This window comes from Cinclus cinclus, chromosome 3, assembly GCF_963662255.1.
Source record: "Cinclus cinclus chromosome 3, bCinCin1.1, whole genome shotgun sequence".
Taxonomy (NCBI): Eukaryota; Metazoa; Chordata; class Aves; order Passeriformes; family Cinclidae; genus Cinclus; species Cinclus cinclus.
Window position 1 is genome coordinate 81362626 of NC_085048.1, and position 22455 is coordinate 81385080.

Consider the following 22455-nt stretch of genomic DNA (forward strand, 5'->3'; position numbering starts at 1 on the left):
ACTGTATCTGAAAAGCCAAGTCCTGGGGGCTGGTCAGATGATGACTGTGATTACAATTTGTCCCCCGCCGCCCCTCTCCCCAAATGGCTCTGCTGGACTTTGGAACAATTCCCACGGGCAAAGTGAATTTTGACCCAAACGTGTATCCATCGCCATGGCAGAAAGCGCGGCGAGAAAGCAGGGCAGGGATCTGGGTTCGAAACGTCCGAGCCGCGCGGCTACGGGCGCCCGCGTACAGAAACACGGGGCTACGGCCAGCTTGGAGGGCGGGGAGAAGGCCGGGCCATCGCCGAGGAGGTGGGACTTGCCGGAGCGTCTCTCCCCGTGGCCGCTGCGATCAGTTGCAGAGTGCTGACGAGCGGCGGGCGGTGGGGCGGGCGCTGCGCGGGGAGCGGGCGCTACGCGGAGCCGCCGCTGGAGTGCGCGGAGCGGGGCTGCCGCCGCGCCGGGGGCGAGGAGCGCACGCCGCGCCGGCGGGGGACAGCGCGCCGCGGGAGCAGCCCTCCCCGGGCACCGGGACCTGCTGTTAGCTTGCCGCCTTGCTTTATCCTCTCGTTTAATTTATTTTTTTCCCCACCTATACTTTGATCCGCTGGGATTTTTTTTTTCCCTCCCTTTCCTACAGAGCCTTCCCACGCCCCAGTTCCCTCCCTCTCTATCCAGCTTGGATTTTTGTCCTTTTTTTTTTTTTTTTCATATATTACTATTCTGATTTTTTTTTAAGCGGTGGACAGAGAGAGGGAGAGACAGTAACAGAGAGGACAGGAGGAAAACGCTCTGTTCGTCCTTTCTGCCACCACCACCCCGATTTGCGGAGAGGTGTCGGGCCGAGCAGCGGCGAAATCATCCCCTTTCCCCCCGGGGAGGCGACCCCGGCTCCGGGAGCCGCCGGAGGCAGCCGCCGCGAAGAGGGGGCGCAGGAAAAGAGATGCATTGAAAGTTTCCGCGCAAACTTTGCCGTGAGTGCGCGAAACCGAGCGAGCGCGGCGCGGGTGCCTGCCTGCCCCGACGCGGGGAGAGCGCCGCGGACGGGCGCCGCTGTGGAGCTCGGACTACCCGGCGGCGGGGGCCGGGCGGCGGCAGGGCGGCCGCGGAGCCTGCGCTCGGCCCGGCGGAGCGCCCACGGAAAGCAGCAGCGGGGGCCGGCGCAGAGCCGGGCATATGGAGGGGTGAAACCGGAGACACGGAAGAGGAGCCCCCCTTCCCCCGCAACCCTTCGCAGCGCCCGACCGGCGGCACCCCAGGAGGCGGCGGCGGGCACGGAGGAGGCGCGGGCGAGAGCGCGGCGGGGCGGCGGCGGCGGCGGCGGCGGCGGGGCGGCGGCAGCGGCGAGGCGGAGCACGGCGGGCCCCGCTTCGTGGCGTGCGCCGGCAACCATGAACTTTCTGCTCACTTGGATCCGCTGGGGGCTGGCGGCGCTGCTCTATCTGCAGAGCGCGGAGGTAAGCGGCGGGACGGGGGCTTTTGTGCCCCGCGTACCGGACGGGGAGGGAAGGCAGACGGCCGAAAATACTTCCCCCCCATTTTTTTTTGTTTTCTCGTGCGCCCCCTCCCCCCCCCCCCTTTGCTTCCCACCTGCTCGGTGCGGTGCAACCGCGCCGCTGGCGCCGGGTGCGGATGGGTGCCCGCAGCACAGACACGTGTGCGTGCGTGCGTGCGGTGCTGCACCGGGGGACAGCGCTGTCCGGAGCTCCGCGGGGCCGCGGGGCAGCGGCAGAGCCGTGCGGAGTGCCCGCGCACATGAGCGCGCCCCGGCCGTGGGGTCCCGCCGGGGCCGGGGCGCTGCGGTCGGCGGGGCGCGGGGCAGGGAGGCAGCGCGCTGCCTTCTTGCATCAGCCTCGGGTCTCCTGACATTGCAAAAGGCTGTTTCGGCGGTATTTGCCTTGGGTCCCAGCTCGGGTTCGTGACGCCGAGTGGAGTTCAAAATGCCTAGCTGGAAAAACAAATAAGAGATCAAAGAGGACAAAATGGGCCCAGAATTTCTTCCAGATTGGGAAAAAAAAAAAAAAAATCAAAATACAGATCTCCTGCACCGAGATTACAAAACCAAGGATTTTTCTTTTCCTCTTCAGTCACTTTTACCTCATTGTCATTCTTGAGGAATGAGAAACCAACTCTTCCTCCTTTCCTCTTTTTAGAGAAAAAAGAAGGGCAGCTTTCTTTGCAAACCTGTCCTATAAATCTGTTTTCTAAAGAGTCGAGAGGGCTGTGTTGCCAAGAGATATTAAGGGGTTTAGACAGAGTGCCCACGTGAAAGTGGCTGTTCGCGAGGCAGGCATGGATTACGTTTTAAAGGTTATGACAGGCTAGTTCTCTCCTGCCATTTCTGCTCGGCACTTGGAGAGAGCGCGGGCCAGATCATCTCCCACAATCGTGAAAATAAACGTCGCTTGCAAACTAATCAGTTATTCACATTGTTTGTTCAGCACCGATGCTGGAAGGCAACTCCCCAATTAGGAGCCATTTCAGCTGTAACTGAAGTCATGCAAGCACTGCACGCTTTGTTTCTAGCCTGTTGTATCTCTACTTTATCCAGTGACAGCCGCATATTAGGCTGTGCTCGGCTGTGCTCGATGGGAACTGAGAAGTGCTCTTGAGTGTGGTACAGAGCAGCTCCCTGCTGCCTTCCTGCCTGATTTGACTGGTGGGACAATTGCTTCTGCTCTCCAGGAGTTTTTTCCACCGTCGCCCAGAATAGGGGTTTCTTTGCCTCCCATCTCCTCAGTAAACTTGTATAGTAGCATCTATTCCCCACCTATATATAGACAACTCTGTATCCGTGTCCAGTGATAACACCCTTTAACCCTCCCCTTGCTCCTTTTCCCCTCCCCTTCCTCTTCCCCAGAAGAGGAAACGGCAGATCAGGTAGAGTCGAGGTCTGTCTGTCCTCAGGAGTTGCATAAAAGCTTCATGCTGCCTTTTCTCCTAGGCTGGAGGGTGGTGCAGATGAGAAAACAGTATAACGAAGGACAAAATGGTAGGGAAGAATTGCAGGAGTTTGGGGGAAAATGTTAGAGGGACGGACATGAGAGATGGATAGAGGTTCAGGTACCTGGGTGATGTGGGCTATATAAGTGCTCAGGCAGATCAACGGTCAGATCTGCCCTTCAGTTCGGTCCTTATTTGTCCGTTGGTTGTCCAGGCACCAGGGTGATGGGAACGTTAGAAATACCAGCAGATCTCACGTAGGCAGCTCGATGATGACTCTGAACATGGCAGAAGGCATGACTCTTCACACGGGACTAGGGTTTGTGCTTTGGCGATAATATTTATCTGGCTGTCAGGCTGATCTATCTAGGTAGCCAGGCACATTAGAGGGCATTAAATAAAAGCCCTGACAGAGTCTGAGTTGGGGAAGCAGGGTCCAGCATGTGTCAGGCAGCTTTCCTGGAAGTGAAAGAGAGGGATGAAGGAATCATGACGCTCCTCTGGTAAAGTTTCAGGGGAATGATTCCTTACTGAGGTAGTTGTTATGGTTGCTCCTGCAGCAAGACATGGATGGTGGAAGTTGTTTCATGGTGAGGTCTGGGCAGCACTGATGCCACAGGTGTCTGCCTCCACTGGTGGTTATAGCCTTTCCATGCAGGCGAGGGAAGGAAAGGTGCTTTTGCACTGCCACCCTCCCAGCTGATTGTGCTGAGCAGTGTGCACAGTCCTCACGAACCACAGGATTAGAGAGGTTGCATTGTTGTCCCCTTCCAGTCTTCCCTTTCCTAGAGAACGGGGTATAAGTGGTTATTCCCCATCTTCCTTCATCTGCGGGTCTTGCTGCCAGCCTGGTGAGAGGTCACTCCTGATGATGGTTTGGGAGCTCTTCCCCTCCTGCCCTGAGCAGCAGAGGGACCTGGATATACCAGTTGTATTGCCATAGGGAAGAGGCAGTGATCAGACACTGAGGGAGGGAGAGCAAGCCTGTGACTAGACTGTTAATGATTGCACACCCACCAGGCTGCTTGCCTTTGCTGTGTCTCTGCACCACGCCACGATGGGGAGCCACCAGAACCTGCTTCCACAGCCCTTAGGCAGCTGGGATGCAGCAGGTCACCTTCCCCAGAGCCGTTCCTGTGCTCTGAGGATGGGCTAGAAAGAGGAACAGTCCTTTTGGAGCAGGGGAGAGGGATGTCTGAGGGGCTCACTGATTCCTGAGCAACCCCAAATCCATTCTCCTGTCTGTTCTGTCAGAGGTGCCTTGGCTGTGCTGGCAGCTTGCAGGATTACTGACCTCTGTCTGCATGTACAATGGAGAAGGAGTGCAGTGAGTCCCATTTCCCCCCCTCTCCTAAGCAGAAAACGCTGAGAATTTCTAGTGCCTAAGACGAAAAGTGCCTTAACTCCTGTCCCAGAGTCCCTCTCAAAGTGGATGGATTGTTTGTTCCAGTCCTAAACAGTTACAAAGCTCTTTTAATGAGGCTGCACAGATTAGGGGGAGGGGAAGGGAGAGAAAGAGTGCTGATGGTGGTGGTAAGGGGGGTGATGGTTAGAGAGGAATGACTTGATTAACCTTTTCTCTCCCTTCAGAGAAAAGCTTGCTTTGGACAGGGACTAGGGAAGAAGGGAGACAGGGGAGGTACAGACACATGGATGGTGTGAAGTGGGTTTATTTGTTAGAGAAGGTTTTACCCCGCAGAGTGAGGGATGTGCATTTGCTACAACCCACAAAAAGCACAGACAGGAGCTTCCTCTGTTCCTCTGCCCATTCCTGGGCTCATTTATCCTACTCTCAGGGCTGGGCTAGGGGTTTATTCCACACTACTGTGGAGTGCTGAAAATCTATTGGAAGGAAATTGTGTTACAGAGCTGTTGGGTAATGCCAAAAGCCAGCAGAGGAGAGCATGACCTTCAGGCTCCTACCGAAGGGCACAGTTGGCCTGCTTGTCCTGAGGAATGTTTTTGGTTCCCTATGTCTGATATGCAGCAGACTGTTTTGAAGTGAGGCACAAGGTCCTGCCTCACCTGCTGTTCTAGTGGACTTGCTTTGATGGCACTAGGCACAGGTGAAAGGCACTGCTGAAAGGGCAGAAAAGTTTCTTGGAATAGTGAGCAGAGAGCGTGTTACTGATAGTTCTGGGAAGCCTTTCTAGTTTCTGCTGAGAGCTCCCCTGGGAAAGCTCAGAAGCTCTTTGCCCACTTTGCACCAATCTCCTTTCCCATCTTTGGGGTCAGATCACATCTTAGGTCCAGGTGAGCACTGTGAGAGTGTTCTGGCTCCTGCTCCACTACATCAGGGGCAGGGCAAGGTGCTGGCTAGGCACAGGTGGGTAGCAAGAGCCTGTGGCTTGCTTCTGTCTCTGATCACTTGTGCAGCCTGTGTGCTTGCATGTGAGGACACAGCAGGCTTGGCAGCTGGCTGGGTAGTTCTGCTTTAGAGGATGGGTAAAAATGACCCTCAGGGTATCTCCAAGCTAATTTTGCTCAGTCTGTTATGGTCATTTTGTGTGTGAACCAGAAATCCCTCTGTGAAAAGTCTTGGGGGCGTTGTGACTTGAATAAGCTGACTTGGCTCATGATCCTCTTCCTGTGCCATAGCAGATTGAGGCTTTTCTACCCTTGTTGCGGTTTTCTTTTTGCCCATAGATTGTCCGGCTGAGAGGCTTTGGAAGGCCACTGCAGCCTCCACTGCCTCCATTTTGTTTGTGCTGTTGCAGTGACCTTCACACTTCAGGAATGAAACTGTTTCTAGGAACCTGTTTTTTAAAGTGTTGCCACAGCACTGAGACTGGGCACACAGCCCCCTCCTCCCCAGAGAAGAAATAGACTGACACACAGGGCAGCTCAGGACTGGGCTGGGAAGTTATGCCCAGGTATAGAAAGACTTTGGTTGAAATAAGAAATAAGTTTGGTCAGGGTGACCTTAGACAAAGGGAACTATGCACAGACACAAAGGAATGTCTGGGAGAGGGGCTTCTAGCTGGCCCTCTTGCCCCCTCCTTTTAAAAGCTGACACTTTCAGCTGCTTGGATGGTGGTGCTGCCCTGTGCACAGGACTGCTTAGAAGACCATAGGCGGTAGATTCCTATTGTGAGCTTGGGATAAACTTGGCCTAAATTCAGTTCTGTGCTCAGCTACAAGATCAGGGGACCTTTTTCTAAGCCTGAACGCTGCATATTGCTGACAAAGCAGTATTTTGTATGGATCCCCATGCTTCTTATGGGGCTCTGCTGAAAGGCTGCAGGTTCTGGGGTGGATGGCATCATACAGGTGGCAACATACTTCAGAGAAGTGAAGAAAGCTGGGCTTCTTCCATTTTGGTTCAGAACAGAACAGCAGGGGGAAGCCTGACTTGGCTGGAAAGTTACGTCAGAGCTAAAGCCCTCACGAAGAGCAGGAAGAGTCGCGTTCTTGTTTCACCTGGAATTAAAAAGACTTCCTTAGTAAAGTGGTGTAATATTTCTTCATACCACTTTGGGGGTGGGTTACCTGTCACCACTCCTGCCTGCATCAGTGCTTTGGAAATGTCCCTAGTCCCAAAAGGCAGCAGGAGTGACTGCAGAGCTTGCAGCCTTTTCGTTTTTGGCCCAGGGGAAGCTGTGGAGTGCAGGAATGGGATCCACGCAGGGGCTGGGAACTGGGACCAGTAGGTGAGGGCGTGCCTCCCTTCCATCAGAGAGGAAGAAAACCCGGGCGGTTTGGCGGCGTCCGTCGGCAAAGTGGTGCTGTCACTGTTAATCGCCCTGACACCCGGGCGGATGCCGACACCTCCGTGGCCACCGCTTCTGGGTGACGGGACATCTGTGACATTGAGAGGGGAGCGGTGACCTTCCGTGCCTGGCAGCTCTTCTTCCCGTTCTGCCCTCCCGGGCCAGATTCACTTTTACGGGGACGAAGCGGTGCCCGGGTCTACCGGTCGTGGCAGCAGCAGCAGGTCACCCCGTTACTTTTCTCCGCCGGGCTCGCATTTGCTCCCGGTGTTTGCCCGCGGTCACTGACAGCAGCTCCCCGGGGACGCGTTTCTCCCTTCGGGGCCTCTCTCGGGACCGGCACAGCGCCCTGCCAGCCCCGTCCCCCAGCCCTGGGCCGGCCCGCCCGTGCCCCTCGCGGCTCTCCCGGCGGACGGGGGAACAAAAGGTCCCTGTGTGCCCGCCGGGGAGCGGCTCCACCTCGGGGACGCCCCCTCCCGCGGGGCTCCCTCCGCCCCCCTGTCCGGCGGGGCGACGGGACCGGGATCCCCGGGGCCCCTGCCCGGGACCCCCCGCGCCCTGGGACCGCGTCACGGTTCCGCGTCGTGACCGATTTTCTGTTGTCTTTGCAGTTGTCGAAGGCTGCGCCTGCCCTGGGGGATGGGGAGCGGAAACCCAACGAAGGTAAGCGCTGGGCTGCTTCCCGGCGGGCGGGGACGGCCGGGGGCTGGGGGGGAAGGACCCCCCGGAGCCGCCGGCGGGCAACACCGCCACCTCCCGGGGAGCGGGACCGGGGGTGCCGGCGGGAGGCGCCGCCGCCATCAGCCCCTCGGTGGAGGCCGCAGCGCCGCCGCCCCACGCCGCGGGCCCGGGCCGGGCCGTGGGGCCGGGGGTGGCCGTGGGGCCGGGCTCCGGGGCGGCCGCGGTGCCAGGGCGGGCAGCAGGGCTGGCTCAGCCCGCCCCTGGCTTACCACAACTCAGAGGGAAACTGCGTGCGTGCGTGCGCTGGGGCACATACGCACGCTCATTTATATATATATATATATATATCTCTACACGCACACGGGCGCACACAAAGAGCTGAGTAGCGGCGAGCAGTTTGCTGGGGATTCGCCACAGTGCTATAGGAAGGGATTTGTCAAATTTTGCTGGCCGCCGCTTTCCCAGTGGTGCTGGGGAATGCCCAGCTGCATGGCCAGGGCTGATCCCTGAACAAAGGCCGGAACAGCCCCCAGACGGCACGTCTCTGAGGAAGAGAAGGAGAAAGGGGCAGTCCAGGATGGTTTTCTGGGCTCATGCCTCCCAGCAGTCCCAGGTACTGCCACAGACAGGAGATTGCTAAGCACTGTGAAGAGCCAGGCTTGAAAAATACACCTTTTTATTCTGGTTTGGGCTGGCAGACTTTGCAGATTCAGGGAGCAGCACTATGAACTGACAGGTTCTAGTAATTGGTTTGTGGTGGCCCAGTATGCGCAGGACCATTGCCTGGCGAGGAAACAAGGTGGTGCCTCTGCCGCTGCTGTGATCTTGTGTCTTTCTGGCTGCCCGAAGGCCAAGTTGTGACAGTGTCCCCTGCCTCGTTGGTTCATGTAAGTAAATGTAGACCAAAAGGGCAGTCAGCCCCTGGGTTAGCCAGAGATGCCTCCTGCGAGCTCCCTGTCTAGTGAAACCCTATGTGTGTGTCAGGAGGTTGGCTTCTGTCCACAGTCCTCAGTTCGGCAGTGGGATAAAAGGGCTGTGGACTTTGGAGCCTTCAGGCTGAGGTGATCATCACCTGCTTTAAGACCATCCTGACCGTGTTTTCCCCTTACCTGCATAGCCGAGCAGATTCACTTGTTGCATGGCAGGGTCTGGCAGACGTCTTGCAGGGTCCCCACGGGCTGTGACCTTCAGCGTTATTCCAGCTGGAGGTCAGCAGAGGGCTCCAGCAGTGTGGGCCCAGATTGGATTTTTCTTTTTTTTTTTTTTTTCCGTAGCAGTCGGTTTCAATTTCTGTAACTTTATTGGTGTGACAGGCTCCACGTGTGTTGCCAGAGGTTTGTGGCAGGCTGTGCTTGGGATAGGTGTCCATTTTGCACGGGCAAAATTTCTGATTTGCTGATGGGCTGCCGCCTGTTGCGCTTGACCCTTGCTCCTGCTGAAGTCAACAGAAGAAGGTTCAGTGACTCCAGAGGGATCAAGATGGAGCCTGCTGTGAGGCTTATTTTGGTAACCAGTTCTCTGCTGTTGGTAGAAATGAGCTAGTGTCCTCATCTGTGCCATTTGTTGTGTCCAACTAATCCCTCCTGGGGAGGGAAAGAATCAAACAGAATTAACTTCTGTCACAAGAAAGCTGATGGGATTGCAGGAGAAGCTGGTCGGGCAGTGTAAGTGGTGAGATATCGTTGTTATTGTCCTGGTAATGTTTCAGGTTCTGTGAAATAGTTGCATCTGTGAACTAGAAGTCAGGACTCCTGGCATAACCTTCCCAGCTCTATTTCTGTCCCATGGCTTGACCTTAGAGGTCCTTTCTTTATACCTCAGTTTCTCCTCTGTGAAGAGGAGATGGTGATGGGCCTCTGTTACCCAAGGATCGTCCTGTAGTTCCTTCTACTGAAGCTCTTTGGGGCTTGGGTTGAAAGGTGGGTTTGTGTCTTTGGCCGTTTTATGCTTTCTTTGAGATGTCAGTCTGTGATGGGTTTTTATTTGGGATGGACTTTCTCTGGTTGGAAACTGTTATTTTAGCTTCAGCCCCTACCCTTTTGTGTTCAAGAGAGCCTTCCACATGTTTTGTGGCACAGGAAGTTGTAGAGGAGTCAGACAAACACTCTTTGTTTCACGGGAAAAGATTTTCTGGTATAAATAAAGGAAACCACCAGCACTTGTGGCTGCACTTTTATTTTCAAAATAACAGTGTGTCTGTATTGCTGCTAAGCTGTTGATGGGGAGGGAGACAAAATGCTCATAGACTTTCTCCTTTTCTAGTCCAGCATGTTCTCACTCAACTGCTCCAAATTTGAACTTACGCCTTGAAAAGTTAATGTGGGTCCTGTCTGCATTTTAACCTTACTTCCCCTTTCATTCACAGTGAAGAACCTCTGACTCAAATCTGGAGGTGTTTTGCAGGGTAGGAGTGTGACTTAATAGTGGGATTAACTTCTAATGTGGGCTGAAGCCCAGATTGCAGGAAGGGAACAGACCTAATGGTATTAGTCCTTCGGTGACCTTCCTGTGCTTCCCCATGAAAGAGACCTTCTTCCATTTGTGACACAGCCAATGGAAAGTAAGCACAAGAAGAATCAGCCCAGCAAAGTGTGGAATATAACTCCCAGTAAATAGGAGTAAATGTAGGTATGGTAGAAGGGGCAGGGCTTTGCTGTGAGGTTGACTGTACCTCAGTCATGTGCTCCAGTTTGGTTTGGGTGGTGACTGTGCAAATGAACTACAGAGCATTGCGCAGCCTCCATGTGAATGCTCTGTGTCCAGCAAAGTAAGGCAACCTGCCTTTTGTGGCAGGATTTTCTGACTGGTAGCTAGGGAAAGATTCTCTGTTTCTTTTTCAGAGGCTGATTCAGACTTTGAAAAACTATCACGTGTTTAAGTAAAGGTAGAAACTCCCAAATTCTTAATGTGAAGGATTTAGTTCTGTCAAATCTCCCAGATCTCAAGTACAGTTGTCAGGGTGCAGCTGTGAAAGTAAAGTCCCTGCAAAAGGAGTTGAATGTGCTGTTCTGGGGCCAGTCTGTAATCTGGATTCTCTGATGTAATCCAAATGCCTGGGTAGTGCAAACATTTAGGAAAGCATGGCAGATGGCAGTTTCACTTCACTTTTCTACTCTGTTTTGGTTTCTGCCTCCTGTATGCCCCAGACTTGTGTGGTGAACAGCATTTGATCTGCACAGGTAACTGCTGCATTCCCTCCCTCTTACTTTCCGTCCCTCCCCTTGACGTAGGCAAGGGAGCATTTTTATCCTGAACTATGCCTTTACTGCTAGAGTTCTCAGATCCTGTGTCTGGCACAGTGTGAATAATCAACAGTGCAGTTCAGCGACTCTCTTTGTGCCTGCAGGATTTCCCACATGTTAAATTGTTCAACTTGTTGGAACATAGGCGGTGACTAAGGTCACTCCAAAGGGGAACAGGAAGAAGGAGGAGAAGGAGGTAGTCACAGACAAGATAGGAGAACAGACAGGAGATATACGGTAGTTATGGGAGGAGGGAAGAGGACGGGAAGGAACAAGAAACAGAAACATGTTGTCTTCTAGACAAGAAATACCAACAAGCAGTCCATGCCTGCCAGGTTACATTTCCCTTTCACAAGCCACTTTCTCTTCTAATAGCTGCTCACACTCTCTGACACTTCAAACTCCTTGGATGGAAGCTCCTCCCCTCTTGTACCCGCTCTCAGCACTTCAGAACTATGGTACTGTCAGCCCTGCATGACCTAGAATTAACTTTCAACAATTAACTGCGGGCTGTGAGCTCCAAGCCCTGAAGCTTTTGCATTTTTGTGGCAAAGTAACCTTTATGCCAGTTTGTCACAAGTTCAGGGCACTTTAGAAACGCTTACTGGAGACCATTATTTTCCATGATGCAAGCAGTTTGCTCTTATCACTCTAAGTTATCAACCTTGGTGCTGGAGGACTCTGCATACTGTACAGGTGGATCATTATAGTGCATAACAGCATGGGGCAGGTACTATCTCCTTGTGTATACTCTTATCCTCTGCTACATGTGACATCCTTTGTTGCCATTGTGGTGCTAGAGCTAGGAGGCCTGGAAGGATCCAGGCACTTGCTGTTTGCATACTATACTAGCACCAGGGTTTGTGTGTGTGTATTTATCTATACTATCTCTCATCTCTTTAAATCTCTCCAACCCTTGACCAAGCAGCAAAATGAAGCTTTGGCAAGAGACTGGGAAACATTGAGAAATACTTGTGAAATCAGTGCAGATCGCAAGCAGTTAGTGTTTGCCCCATTCGTAGGGAGGGCATGGGATAATGGCAGATCCACCCTGTTCCCCCTCCCACACTGTCTCAGTGTGGTTCAGTAGCCAAATATATAGTCTGGTTAATCCCGGGGGTGCTGTGAGCCTACTTTGAATCTTTCAGTGGGTGGCTTGGTTCCTTGGTCTGGGAAAGTGGTCAGTGTGGAGACATGGAGGCTGTGACTTGTAGTGGATGCTGTCATGGTTTCTTGGTGACCTGCTGAGGTGGATGTTCTGCATGGCCAAAAGAGGTAGATGGTAGGAAGGGTGAAGATGCATAGCTCCATAGTTCAGAGCCTCTGCTTGCTCTTAGAAGTGTCTGTGTGCTGAGGTCTGTATAAAGGATGCTTCTGGCTTTAAAACCCACTGGGGCATCCAGTGGCTGTTTTGAAAGGGAGTAAAGGGCAAACCAGTGAAGGGCCTTAATCCAGAGTGCAGATTATCTGCTGGAGCTTTATATTTTTTTTTGGCTGAGCTGATATTCTTAGTGGCAGCATACGAGGAATATGGGGAATAGCAGAGAAGAGGTTTGGGGAAGAATAAGCTGTGGCATGCATCATGGTACCAGGGAGGGAAACAGTGAGGCTCTCTTGCCTTTGCCCTGAAGCACCTGTAGGAGGAGATTGTCTTTTTCCCCTTCCTATTTGATGTGTGTGTATGTAGAGCACAGACAAAGGATTTAGGCCTGCAAGACTGTTAGTGAAGAGCATAGGGTAGTTGTGTTGCAACTGTCTGGCTCACTTTAAGGGGTGAAGCACTAGACATTCTTGAGCTAAGTTTGCATTAACTTATTCCCTCCATTCTTCTTTTAGTTATCAAATTCCTGGAAGTCTACGAGCGCAGCTTCTGCAGGACTATTGAGACCCTGGTGGACATTTTCCAGGAGTACCCTGATGAGGTGGAGTACATATTCAAGCCATCCTGTGTGCCTCTGATGAGATGTGCGGGTTGCTGCGGCGATGAGGGCCTAGAATGTGTCCCTGTGGATGTGTACAACGTCACCATGGAGGTGAGGGTCCAGTTTGCAATCTGCCATGCTTGGAGGGAAGCAAGTCAGCCATCACAGCCACCCCAAGTCCCAGCTCCCAGCTAATTCAGAGGAAGTGCAACCTGCCCCAGGGAACCTCTCTTCTGACTCTGGTGCTCCATGTTACACCACACAGGGTTAAAAGATGAGTTGCCTATGTCTATTTAAGGCTAAGAAGAGAGTCTTTTTTGGCTCTTGCCCAAATACAGGAGGTAGGAGCATGTGAAGCAGCGTTTCTACAAAGGAGAACTTTGTGCTTAGAGAATGCAAAGGAGCATTTCTGATGGTGTTATCTCCAAGTTCCCAAAGAATATACTCCTTGGGCTTTTGCTCCACCTTAACTCCTCACACAGCTGTTGTTCTGAAAGCACTGAGTGGGGCAAAAAAGGGGAGAACCTGTCAAGACTCTCTCCTGAAGGGCATGTGAGGTCAGCCTGCACCAACAGAGCAGGGAAATTGGGTCTTTAGCTACCCTGGCACAGCAGAGGTTAAAGGGGCTCTAAGAAACAAATTGCTTCTATGTCAGCTGGAAAAGCCATTCGGCCTCTGGGCATCTTCCTCCTTTGTTTGGAGGCTGCTGAATTTATTTCTTGGAAGAGACAGAGGTGGCCATGATAGCAAAAGCTGGGCCTATAGGGAAATATGCAAATTGGTCCAGAGAGCTTAGTTACTGCCCTTGTCTGTCATACTGGACCCCAGCTCTTGTCCAAAATCATGCCGGTGCCCATTACCCATAATCCCTAGCTCCCTCACCTACTTTTGTCCCTTAGTCTCTTGAATAGACACTGTAAATGTTGCTGTCACTTTTTAATATCAATGAGAGATGTGCAGTGCTAAATGATTAACCAGCAGGTCCTTTTACTTGAAACATGGGCTGTGTTTGAACTGTGTTGGAAAGCCTGCCTGTGCCCTTTCGTGTTTCCCCATATTGCTTTTCTACTTGCAGGCCCCAGCCTGGGGCAGAGCATACTAGCTTGGTGTAACTAGGGATAGTTTTCTTCCTACCATTCCTTGCTGAATTGCAGTTCTTGACTAGTATGCCTGCATGCCTGTAAAGGGTCAGAAGCACTTAAGCAGATCTCTAGAGCTAGTTTTCCAGCCATGTTCTGGGTTAAGAGAATGTGCCAGTATTCCATAGCTTCTAAATAACTTCCCTGGGGATACCTGGGGCTATGGTCTGGGTGATGGTCTGGCTTTGCAGGTGTCTTAAACACAGATCTCCAGATTTATTTTGTGTGTCAAGTTACTGAGAAAGTGAGATGTCAGCTGGGAAGGAAGGGTGGCTTAAGGAAAAGGAGTTGGATTTGGAATTTTTGATTGAGACTTTTGTGTGAGAATGAAGCATGGCTTCTGCACAAACAGGCTGAATGTTTAGCTACTGTCTGTCCAGCATCAGCCAGGGAGGGCTCACTGAGAACCTTGCTGTGGTGGTACACCCTCTCCCATGTCTGTCTCCAAGGCAGTCCACCGGTTTTTGGCACCGGCATGCACGAGCAAACAGAGCTTTGGCACAAGTTTGGTGTTGCTGCTCGCTTGTGATCAAAGGCCTTCCCTGGCTGGGAGAACGGGGCCTCAGAGCTAGCTTGAACTCTGCCCTGTTCTTCCCAGGAGCACCTGGGGTGTGAGTGCTTTGCTGCACAGCAGCTTGATTTGGAGCTGTGAATATGAAGAGTGAACAGGCAGTGACCCTCTGTTTCTTTCATTCCAGATCATGAGAATTAAACCCCATCAGAGTCAGCACATATCACACATGAGCTTCTTACAGCACAGTAAATGTGACTGCAGGTGAGAATGGAGCAGCACTGGTTCCTCTTGCAATAAACTTACTCTGAGCCTTTCTTTTTTTCTGCCATTGGGTTGGGCCTCTTGTTCAGACACTTCTGCAGCCTTCTTGATTGGTTTGCAGTGGGGTGACTGAGCCTGGGAAAATAAGCCCTCCGCTGTCAGGGCTCTTCCCTCTCTAGCTATCACAGGTGGACAGTGCTAGCCTGCATCTTGGGATCTTTTGGCACTATCCAAAAAGCAAGGGTCAACAGGAGAGCAAAAACACTTTGAAATGGACCACTTAACCTGTGCTATGGGCATCCTGCAATGCTGCCTGTACGTGTCCTTCCCTGGACTTGGTGGGAACTGGGGATAATACCAGAAGTATATGTAATAAACTCTCTTCTAATGAGGCCTTTGTTCTGTCTTTTCCCACAGACCAAAGAAAGATGTCAAAAACAAACAAGAAAAGTAAGTGACAAGCCTTTCCTCCTTTCTCTTTTGGTGGTTGGTTGGCACTCCCTCTCCCCACTGCCCCTTGCCCTTTTCTTTGGTTGCATATTCTCACTTTAAGAAGGTGTTTTTGAAAATGGCATATGGTACTGCATGGGGCGATGCTCTGAATCCATTCCAGGTGGTCACAGAAACCCAGATCTGATGGTCCTTCCTTCATACCCCAGACATGGACCTTGCATGACCCATGGCCATGGCAGTCATCTGTAATGCTTTTTCCCAAATCAGGGAAGTCCCGTCATGTCTGTCCTGCTGGAATGGATTCAAGGTGCAGCCCCCATTCTCCCCTTCCCTCTTCCTGGGGTGTTTCTGGTTACTGCAAATTGCTGCCTTTCTTTGTTATTAATTTTTTTCTTGCTGCTTGAGTGAGTACTTGCTGGCTTCTTTCACAGCAGCTTTGGTAGGAACTCTGCTGGCTACAGGGAGAGGTGGAAGTAGAGGCCTGGTGGAGACAGGACTGATGCCATGCAGGATGTGATGCTGGTTTTGGTTGGGTGGGGACCTGGGAGGATGTAAAGGGAGGTGGATGTCCTAGCTGGGTCTTGGTGAAGGCTTTCATCAGGGGTTTTTTGAATCTGATAGATTTGCTTTGGTGGCCTGAAGGAGGTTAAGTCCCAGCCTTCCCTTCACTTCCTCCCCAAAGTAAAAAGGTTGTGGAAAGTAGAAAAATAAGATCTAATCCTGCAGCAGTTTCAGGGATGAGCATAAAACATGAAACAAGAAAAGAAAATAAAAGAAAGAAAAGAGAGTTGAAAAGAAAGAGTGATCTCTCTGAGCGAGAGGATCAGCTGGACTGCACGTGACTGGGAAAGCAACTCCCCCATTCAGAGGTGTGGAGTTGGAGAGGAAGGAGTGAATATTTGGAGATGAGGCTGAATCTGAGACAGAGGGAGCAAACAGGAGAGAGGGAGCTTCTTTCACCCCTCTCCTGGTGATTGTATGTTTCTAGCTGCCTTCCAGCCTCTCCTCCCCCTGGAAATCTGCTCCTGGCTGCATCAGACTGCGTGCAGCCTACAGTCCTCTCTGCACAGGGCCGTGTCGGGGACGGTCGGTCTGTGTGGCTCTGCAGTTTGAAGGTGTGCGAGAGTTTGGTCTGTGTGAGCTCTGGTGAGGATGGGGTGTGGGTGTAGCAGCCAGCTCGGACTGTGTTGCATTCACTTTCCTCTTCTAACAGCACCTTGCCTGCTCTTTGCTGGTTCTGCACTCCCCAGGGAAGGAAGGGAAGGGATGGGAGAGACTGGTGTGCTTTGATTTGTGCTGGATTGAAAGTCTTGTTATATTGGTACCCCTCTCCTCCCTTCAGGTTGATTTTCTTCCCCTCACCGTCTCCCTGTGACTCCTGCCTGACATGTAGGGCAGAACCAGGATTGAGCTGATGCTCTGACACTCGTTCCACTGAGACGACTTGAACAGGGCCTAGGAGACACCTATGGTGCTTTCTCTTCTGTCCTTCCATTTCCCTTTGACAGCTCTCTCCTGAGGTGGGCTGCACCAGGGAACGAGGGAGCCTTTGCTGAACTGCCTCAGAGCTGGGACTCATTTGCCTGACAAGCCCTGGTGCTTTGCCTAGGGCCTTCTCCTTGCATGTCTCTCCCTTGCTCCTGTGCTAATGTGGCTCAAGGAGCAGTACAGGCTCCAGCCTCCCTCGCTCCCTGTGCTCTTAATGGCCCATAGGGATCCATGGTTAGTGTCCAGGACTGCGTGTCCTAGCCCCTGCCTGCTCAGCTCCTGCCCAAGAATCAGAGGCACCTGTGAGTTTTTCAGAATGGAGTCAGTGTCTTGGCTCCATCTGCTTGTCTGGCAGATTCACGTGGAAGGTGACAGGAGGGAAAGGAGGGAAGAACTGAAAGCAGAACTGCATACTCATTATCTCCTGGGTAAAATAACTAGGTCAGGCCATCCTTTACCTCCTCTTTACTCTTCAGTACTCAGAATGGAGGCTGCCAAAGGAGATGTTAAGGACATCCAAGTAAGGCCTCCTGGAGTCCTCTGAACCACAGGTGGGAAGTGAGGTGGATGAGTAAAGCCTTCAGGTTGGATAGCCCTCTCCCACACAGCAGTGCTGTGTAGATCAGATCTCTTCCCTTGTCTGTGGAGCACTCCCATCCCAAGGCAGGATTTCCACCCGACCTGCAGCAGAGCTATTGGAGCTCAGCTGCCCCCTCCTAGGCCCAGTGCTGGGCAGTGCATCAGGTCAGAGTGGTTTCCTCTTCCCTAAAGAGAGCCCTTTCACTCAGGTTGCCGTTCGTCAGTTGTTGTGCGCCTGTGCTTGTCGCCTGGAATGGTTGTCTGCACTCACTGCGGTGGCGTGATGCTTTCACAAAGCTTTCTGTTCTTTCTCCCTCTCACCCCCTGCCCCTTTCCCACTGCCCCCCTCTGGAGGGGGCAAGTGTCCCTCTGAGGCTCCAGCAGACCCGCCTCTGCTCGCAGCAGCCTTGCAGGAGGTGGTTTCTGCTGAGCTCCCTGGTGTTGGCTTGGCTGTGGGCAGGCTGGTGGTGGAGCTGACAGGAGCGCCGGAGCCGGTGAATGTGTGTGCGAGGTGGAGATCTGTGCTTCGGCCCCGGGATTTACCCTCCAGTCCTGCCTCATGTGCTTCTCCCCTCCCAGCAAGGCACATGGCTGTATTTTTTTTCTCTTCTTCCTTGCATTTTCTTCCGTTTTCTCTCTATCTCTCCCTCTCTTTCCCCCTCTCTCTCTTTCTCTTTTTTTTTTTTTTGTTTTTCTTCCAGAAAATCAAAGCGAGGAAGGGGGAAGGGTCAAAAGAGAAAGCGCAAGAAAGGCCGGTACAAACCACTCAGCTTGTACGTTTGTGTCCTCTGCTTGTAGACTCTTTTCCCTCCCTCTCCCAAACCAATCTGCCTGCTTGCTGCTCGCTCAAATCTCACCCTCCCCTCCTAGTCACTGGTGGGCTGCAGATCCTGCAGGGGCAGCACTGGTGGTGGCACTGCTCTGGCACTAAGGCTATCTCAGGGAAGGTGGCTTTAGCTTGCTTGACTCTCTAATCATCACTGGCGGCCATTGTCCCAAGGCACAAGAGTGTGGTGGGTGGACAAGTACCCTGCACCTCTTCATGCCTTCCGGTTGCAACTCTGTCATCTGCTTTCCACCACTTGTCTCGTGCCCTCACTGCTATGATGACTGGTGACAGGCAGGCTGGTATCTGCCATGCATGTGTGTGTGTGTGTGTGTGTGTGCGCGCGCGTGTGCACATGTGCGTGCGTGTCTGGTGGAGTCACAGGTGGAGAGGAGAGGTGGGACAGTGGGAAGCCAGAGAGGGGGTGTTGGGGAGCTGGGGGTGGGGTCTTTGTCTGTTGGGGGTTTTTTTGTTTTTTTTCTCTCTTTCTGCTGGATTTGGTGGCTTGTCTCTCCCTGTATCTTTCGCTCTGCTTCTCTCATGGTGGTTCACAAAATTCTGCATTGTAAATTCACGGCCCTTCCATAGGAGACTCCTAGGTGGAAAGGTTGGGATGGGGCTTATAGAAAGGAGGGCAGTACTGGCTGCAGGAGTCAGCATGTGATTCTGGAGCCCAGCTGCTTTCTAGGGGAGGAGAGACCCTGTGCATTTAACTCGTTTAGCCGCTGGCCTCTTTCTACTCGAATAGTCCACTTCAGAGAACTCCTTTCACTGATGTGTCAATAGCTGGCTGGGGCCTCTCACCTTCCCATCCTTGCTTTCCCCTTCTTCCTCCCTCTGGCCTGAGCCGATGGATCGATCCAATGCAGCATTTGTGAATACTGTGCAGAAGGCCTGTTTTCTTTCTCTACGCTAATGCAAGGGGTTGCTGTCCTGGGGCTGTCGAGGTGCTGCTGGAAGATCTGTCAGCCCATGGCACTCCAGTGGGCAGCATGGGGGCTGTGGGAGGGGGCAAGGGGATTGCTTTGATGTTCAGGGTGTTGCATGTGTATTTTCTTTCTGCTGAAGCGCTGTAGCTTAGACATCTTTCCTTTTGCCTTTTTGCAGTCACTGTGAGCCTTGCTCAGAGAGGAGAAAGCACTTGTTTGTACAAGATCCCCAGACCTGTAAATGTTCCTGCAAATTCACAGACTCACGTTGCAAGTCGAGGCAGCTTGAGTTAAACGAGCGCACTTGCAGGTTTGTGTCCTGAAGGATGAAACACATAAAGAGAAAGAGAGAAAGAGAGAGAAAGAGAAAGAGAAAGAGAGAGAGAAAGAGAAAGAGAAAGAGATAGAGATAGAGAAAGAGAAAGAGAAAGGGGGGGGAGCTTGCTTCCTGCTAACTTCTGGCACCAGTGCTATTTGATTACTTCTTTTCTCTGTCCTACGTGGGCTAGAGAGCAGAGGGACTAACTGGGGTGAGGACAGAGTTTCCTTGTGTCAGAGGGCAGCTGTGTGTTTCAGGTGTGCTCTCAGGACTTGGATGGGGATGGCTCCCAGAGACAGGCCCTTTGTATCTCAGGTATTCTTTACCAGAGAATAGGATAATGGAGTTCATGTTGCTGAGGTAGGCAGGGGGAGGGTCTGTATCCCTGTGTACCTTACTCTTACTTGCACGCAACTCTGAGTATACTGTTGGACAAAGACAAATCCTTAACTGACTAGGATTTGATCACCCCTGTCTTCCAACCCCTTTTTCTGTGGCTTCTAGATACTCTGCTATGTGCAAAATAAAGAAAGCCACTAGGAGCCTCCCTCGAAGCTGAGCCTACATTCTCCTTTGCCTCTTTGTTCTTCTAAAAGCCAGGGAGAGCACCCTGTCTTCTTGTACTGTGCTCACAGTCCCCTATCCATGTCCTGTTGTGGTTTGAGTTGTGGTTTGAGAGGCTGCACTCAGGACTGTGAATGGAATACAGCAGATTAAAGTCTGACCCTGGGTGAAGGCGGAGTTGAGTATTTCAGGTGTTGAGACAGAGTCACTGTGGGGTTAGTGTTAGTTCAGAGATCCATGCTTTGCCTGTGTCATGCAAGTGCTGTCGCACACCATCTGTGGCACAGACACATAAAGAAACCGATTCCTGGTTCTCACCTGAGCACTTTGGTGATCTCAGTGGGGTGTCTTGACTTGCACAAGCCATGTGTGCACCTCTGGTGTGGGATCATCCTGCCTGTGTAGAGGCACACATAGAGGTGGGGTTATTAATGAACACCTGGCTGTGACTCTGAACTTGGATCCCTTTCACAGAGATCTAGGAGATTGTTCCTGTAGTATTGCAGTTGCAGGGGCTCAAGGGGAGAATACAAGGGAAAGAGATCCAGAGTCCTCTGTGGCTATATCTTGAAAAGAGGAGACATCCATTGGCTAGGTGGCTAAGGCTGATACAAGTTGCAAGTGCTTCCTTTGGGTGTGAAAATGCTTTGTGTCCAAGCCAGAGAGGCATTGGCACTGCCAGCATGGTGGAAACTGTTCTGTATACAGAGAATTTTTCTGGGGTGTTGTAATTTCAATGGGAAAGTAATTGATGGAGGGGCCAGAATAGAGCAACTTGCAGATTTAAACTTCTAGCAAGCAAAACTCTGAAGTCTGAGACCAGACTTAATGTTGGCCTTTTTCCCTTCTGCTCCTTTTCCCAAAGTCCAGAGTAACTGATAATTACCTCACAGAGTTTGAAGGGTGAGAAATAGTAACAAATACAATGAAAACCCAAAAAATACCCCGAAAAAATCATGACGGCAGAAGGGGTTTGCTAGTTTCACTTACTAGTCCCTCTCTGTGATGGCATAATTGCCACTAAGGGAGGTTTACAGAGGCAATGTGTTGGCCAGGAAAGTGGGAAGGAGTCATAGAATGGTTAACCTATCAGTTCCCTGATAAAAAGCTGGTTAAGCTGAAGTTCCTCTTGCTCGCTCTTACAGAATTAGAATTGGGACCTACAGGGGAGGGTGAATTCTCATTTCTCCTGCTGCTTCTTCAGCCGCTGCTGTTCTCTGGTGCTAACCCCCACTCACAGTAGCTAGTGGAATGAAAAGCACTTACTTTTCACCTTCTTGCATGCATGAGGCTTGTTTTCTGCACTGCTTCCAACCCGAAAGAGAGGCTAGGTGGAGGGCCAAGGGTGTGTCTCTGCATGCATTGCTTAGCCTTGTTTTTCTGTGTTTGTGTGTATTTGTGTGTATGGTGTGCAAAGATGCAAACAAGACATTCAGCTTATCTGTGAGGAAGCCACTAATTCTGCTCCAAAATTTACCCTTGTTTGAGTACCCCCCCTGCTCTGTCTAGGTGAGCATGGGGGAATAGAATTCATTGACTCGTTTTGGGGTCGAGATTGTCAGCTGATTGGCCCCATCTGCACAGCACTTCACCCCACCAGTGACGTCATGCCATGTCTTAACACCATGTGCTCTTAAACACATTAGCCACCACCCTTCCTTCCCTTCCCTGCCCTGGTTGCACCCCCATCACAAACATTAACCCCATTCTCTTTTTTTCCTTCCTTCTCCTCTTTGACAGATGTGAAAAACCAAGACGGTGAGCAGCGGAAAAGAAGGGGAAACAGCCCTGTTTCTGGAGCCTGATTTCTCGCCTGGACAGAATAAAACAAAACAAAACACTAATCCAAATGAACCCTAAAAATGAAGGATCGGTAGAGCACAGCACTTTCAGTACGGACGATGGACTCCGGAAGGAACATTCCCCAAGGCACCCGCCGCACAGAATTCACCTTTGGGTTTTGAACTGTTTTATTTTATTTTTCTTTTTATGCTGCTAAATAATGGAGCCAGGAAGACTTATAGGGGTGTATTTGATGGGTTTTCCCATGCATACATATATATGTGTGTATACATGCATATACATATATATATATGTATATATATTTTAACCACATCTATATATACATATATGTATATCTTAACCACACACACACACATATATATATATTATATATATATATATATATATATATACTGATTATTTTTTTTAACATTGCTAATGTTATTGGTGTCTTCACTGGATAATACTCGACTGCTGTGGACACAAGCGGGCTACTTGGGGCATAAGAAACAAGCTAAGACTGGACTTGAGTAGAAGCGCTGGGTGTAAACTTCTTAACTCTAACTGACTTGTGCGGCCTCCGCTGTTTCTCTGTAGAGTGTGCTGTACCACAAACCACCTTCTCCTTGCCTGGGACAGGGAGGAGAGGTGATGGAGAGGATGGGCAGGGAGTTCCAAAGAGCGGCATCCTAGGGTGTGATGGGTCAAAGGCCAAGGAAATGGCCATCTCCGTGATCAAGGATTCCTCCTCCCCTCTCTTCCCCCAACCTTCGCCCTTACTCGTCTCATAACCTGCCTGCCTTGCTGGGACATGGGATGTCAGTGTACATTTTGCGTTGACTTTATTCGCTGTAGAACCTTTGCCAGAGAGACATGCTGGCTTCTCATAAGGATGGTGGGCAGCTGATGCGCACTGACTTTCTGTTCAAGGAATTATCACAGGAGTCTAGATTTCCCGCCCTTGGTGGCTGCAGAAGGACACAAGGTCTACAGTGTGCTGAAGCAAGAATGGGGACCGGTGCATAGCCACACAGTTGTTCAGCACTGTCTGCTTTCTTCATGCACAGAGCTGCCACTCAAGAGCATCCAAGATGCTTATGGAACATTTCTGGAAAGGG

At 51.6% G+C, this 22455-nt stretch overlaps 1 protein-coding gene across 2 annotated transcripts; it reads left to right on the forward strand.

Moving 5' to 3' along the window:
* The first annotated feature begins 1376 nt into the window (after positions 1–1376).
* Positions 1377–21317, forward strand: VEGFA (vascular endothelial growth factor A). Of its 2 annotated transcripts, XM_062489214.1 has the most exons (8): positions 1377–1442; positions 7250–7301; positions 12398–12594; positions 14321–14397; positions 14815–14847; positions 17619–17690; positions 18851–18982; positions 21296–21317. In XM_062489214.1, exons 1-8 carry the CDS (start codon positions 1377–1379, stop codon positions 21315–21317), a joined length of 651 nt encoding a protein of 216 aa, XP_062345198.1. The 2 variants fall into 2 exon arrangements, with proteins under 2 accessions (XP_062345198.1, XP_062345199.1); XM_062489215.1 differs by lacking the exon at positions 17619–17690.
* The last annotated feature ends 1138 nt before the right edge of the window (positions 21318–22455 follow it).

Excerpts from the sequence above, each read along its gene's own strand:
- VEGFA (XM_062489214.1), top strand. The coding sequence starts at position 1,377 with ATGAACTTTCTGCTCACTTGGATCCGCTGGGGGCTGGCGGCGCTGCTC. Across the intron at positions 7,302-12,397 it reads GGAGCGGAAACCCAACGAAG|TTATCAAATTCCTGGAAGTC; the intron begins GTAAGCGCTGGG and ends TTCTTCTTTTAG. Across the intron at positions 14,398-14,814 it reads CACAGTAAATGTGACTGCAG|ACCAAAGAAAGATGTCAAAA; the intron begins GTGAGAATGGAG and ends CTTTTCCCACAG.